The sequence below is a fragment of the Gavialis gangeticus genome, unplaced genomic scaffold (genome assembly GCF_001723915.1).
Source record: "Gavialis gangeticus isolate Ggan-Ray unplaced genomic scaffold, GavGan_comp1, whole genome shotgun sequence".
Classification (NCBI taxonomy): Eukaryota; Metazoa; Chordata; order Crocodylia; family Gavialidae; genus Gavialis; species Gavialis gangeticus.
Window position 1 is genome coordinate 27,346,195 of NW_017728993.1, and position 3,114 is coordinate 27,349,308.

The following is a 3,114-nucleotide window of genomic DNA, read 5'->3' on the forward strand; positions in this document are numbered from 1 at the left end:
AGCTCCTAGCACCTTGTACAGATCCAGGAAAGTATGGACCCAAACACAAGCTGAGCTGCATGAAGTTAACGTTGGGGCAGTTTTGCCATGTTCATTTCTCCCCCAGCTCAGCCCCTCCTAACTATCAGAACATAACAGCCACTGCCCTTTTGAAAAAGTTTGCCTTTTGAAATGGCTCCAAATATACATGTATCCATATACTAAGCAGTGCAAGCACTTAGTAACACCTACCACCACTTAGAATGGGGCATCTCCTGGGAAGTTAGGGACTGGCAACATAGATACAGAGTACTGTAGACAACTGCCCACAGCCCTAGAGCATTCACACAGTGTGCTCACATCCATATGCTTGCACACCATCCCACTAACCCCGTAAATCTAGAGTACATCACTGGCTGCTATGTTACCCTCTAAACCTAATGACTCTGCTTTAGCAATATTATGGCAAGTACACATGTTCAGCAGGAACACTCACTTGTCATCGTTGGCTCTCTGTAGGGCACCACCTCGTAAAGAACATAAACAGCAATCCTGCCACAAGGAAGAAGATGAAGAAGCTTGTTATCTGACAGATAGTTAAGTCTACAGTCATTAAAAGTGGACATGCTTCAGACCAGTCATTACTGTGCTGGCTTCAAAGCTTTCTCCCTGGGGGGCACACAGAGAGGAAAAGCATCATTTTAACAGTGACAGGACTAATCATGTGAGAAAGACGACAGCCTAAGGGCTGTCAATGCCACCGCTTTTGAGAAAACCTTGACTCTAGTTACTCGCTACTGTCCAAAAAGTGAGGCAGATCTACAAACATTTGTAGGAGACTGATGGTGAGTGCACTGTGCTCTCATATCAGAGAAGCAAGTTCCTATCCCAGTTAGGGACAGGTGAAGGGAACTGGGAACAACTCCCCCACTGTGAATATGATTTAAAAAACTGCTGGTCTCTGGAAGGGAATGCATCCAGCCCTTCTGTCTGTCCAGAGCCTGTGACACTTGCATAGATTTCATAGACATCAGGGCTGGAAGGGACGTTGTAAGATCATCGGGTCCAGGCCCCTGCTCCAAGGGCAGGAAGCCAGGTAGGGTCAAAGGATCCCAGCAAGATAAGAGTCCAAGTGTTTCTTGAAAGTGTCCAGAGTAGGTGCTTGCACCACCTCTGGGAGGCATCTGTTCCAGGCCTTGGGGGCTTGGACAGTAAACAAGTTTTTCCTCATGTCCAGCATAAAACAGTCCTGCAGGAGTTTGTGACTGTTGGACATGGTCATCCCTTGGGGTGCTCTGGTGAACAGGTGTTCCCCCAGATCCTGATGAAAACCCCTTATGTACTTACAGGCTGCCACCAAGTCACCCCTGAGCCTGCGCTTCTCCAGGCTGAAGAGCTCGCAGCCCCTCTTCATAAGGCCTGTTCTCCTGCCCTCTGATCATGCTTGTGGCTCTCCTCTGGACTCTTTCAAGCTTCTCCACATCCTTCCTAAATTGTGGAGCCCAGAATTGGATGCAGTACTTCAGCTATAGCCTCACCAAGGCTGAGTACAGGGGGAAGATGACACCTGGGTCTTGCTCAAGATGCATCGATAGATGCAAGCCAGAGTTTGTTCGCTTTGCCAACTGTGGTATTGCGTTGGCAGCTCGTGTTCATCTTGTGGCCAATCGTGACCCCCAAGTCTCTTTTGGCCATGGTGCTACCGAGTGTAGCACTGCTAAGCCTATAAATGTGATGCAGGTTCCTCCCTCCCCCCCAGGTGGAGCACCTTGCATTTCTCCATATTGAATGCCATCAGGTTTTCATTCGCCCACCTTGCAAGCCTATCGAGGTCAGCCTGGATCACCAACCTATCCTCAAGTATGGATACTTTTCCCCAAAGTTTGGTGTCATCAGCGAACTTAGCCAGTCTGCTTCTGACACCAGTGTCCATATCATTTATGAAGACATTAAAAAGGAGTACAGGTCTGAGAACGGAGGCTTGGAGCACACCACTAGTCACCCAGTGCCATGTTGATTCAGTTCTGTCAACTACCACTCTCTGGATCCAACCTCGGAACCAGTTTCCCAGCCAGACTGTGGAGCAGTCGAGGTCGCAGTTGCCCAATTTTTCCATGAGGACTCCAGGTCACAGGGTTTTTTAAAGTCCAAATATATGATATCAACCCGCTTCCCTTTTGTCCGTTGGACTTGTCCATCATTCTTTTTCCAAAAGAACGCCTTTTCTCTGGACCACATTCTTCCACTCTCTAAGGTGATTTAAGGTGAACTAAGTCTGCACCTAAGCAGCAAAAATACCTACCATGCAGGATCTCCCCTAACCGCGACAAAAAAGGCTGCCATGCAAAGGGGAGCTTGTGCAATGTTCTTACCTCTTCTAAGGCATTGGCTGCACACCTGGAGCACACCCAGTCTTCAGTGGCCTTGTTAGGCGATACACCATAACAACCTAGAACAGAAAAAACTACTCAGGGAAGCAGCACTGGCATACTCATCAAGAGCTGAAATGTTTTTGGTGCGCCCCCTGGCCCAGAGAAGGTACTTTATGCATCTCAAGTCACCAGTCCTCTATTCATACAAGATTTGTGCAACGGACACCCATGATACCCTTGGAGGAGTGGACGCAGCTTGCCACACAGACTAACAATGGTCACAAGGAAACGGGTCCCACATACATAGTTTCATAGTTTCTAGGGTCAGAAGGGACTTAAGTAGATCATCTAGTCCAACCCCCTGCCATAGCAGGAAAGAGTACTGGGGTCAAACGACCCCAGCAAGGTGTTCATCTAACCTCCTCTTGAAAACCCCCAGGGTATGAGCCTGCACCACTTCTCCCGGAAGTTGGTTCCAGATCCTAGCTGCCCTGACCGTGAAGTAGCGCCTCCTGATATCTAGCCTAAATCTACCCTCTGCCAGCTTGTGACTGTTATTCCTGGTCACTCCTGGCAGTGCTCGGGGGAACAGGGACTCCCCCAATGCCTGCTGATCCCCCCTGACTAGTTTATAACAGGCCACTAGATCCCCCCTCAGCCTTCTCTTGTGGAGGCTGAACAGGTTCAGGTCCCGTAGTCTCTCCTCATAGGGCCTGCCCTGCAGTCCCCTGATCATGCGAGTGGCCCTCCTCTGGACCCTCTC

The 3,114-nt window shown here is 49.3% G+C and overlaps 1 protein-coding gene across 1 annotated transcript in view; it reads right to left on the reverse strand.

The window, feature by feature from the left end:
- KDM4A (lysine demethylase 4A) overlaps nucleotides 1-3,114 on the reverse strand; it is a 37,698-nt gene that overhangs the window by 16,260 nt on the left and 18,324 nt on the right. Inside the window, exons 13-14 of the mRNA XM_019501452.1 lie at nucleotides 2,352-2,428; nucleotides 476-531 (exon numbers count right to left, since the gene is read on the reverse strand). Coding sequence (XP_019356997.1) covers nucleotides 476-531; nucleotides 2,352-2,428 — 133 coding nt within the window. The remainder of the gene's footprint in view (nucleotides 1-475; nucleotides 532-2,351; nucleotides 2,429-3,114) is intronic.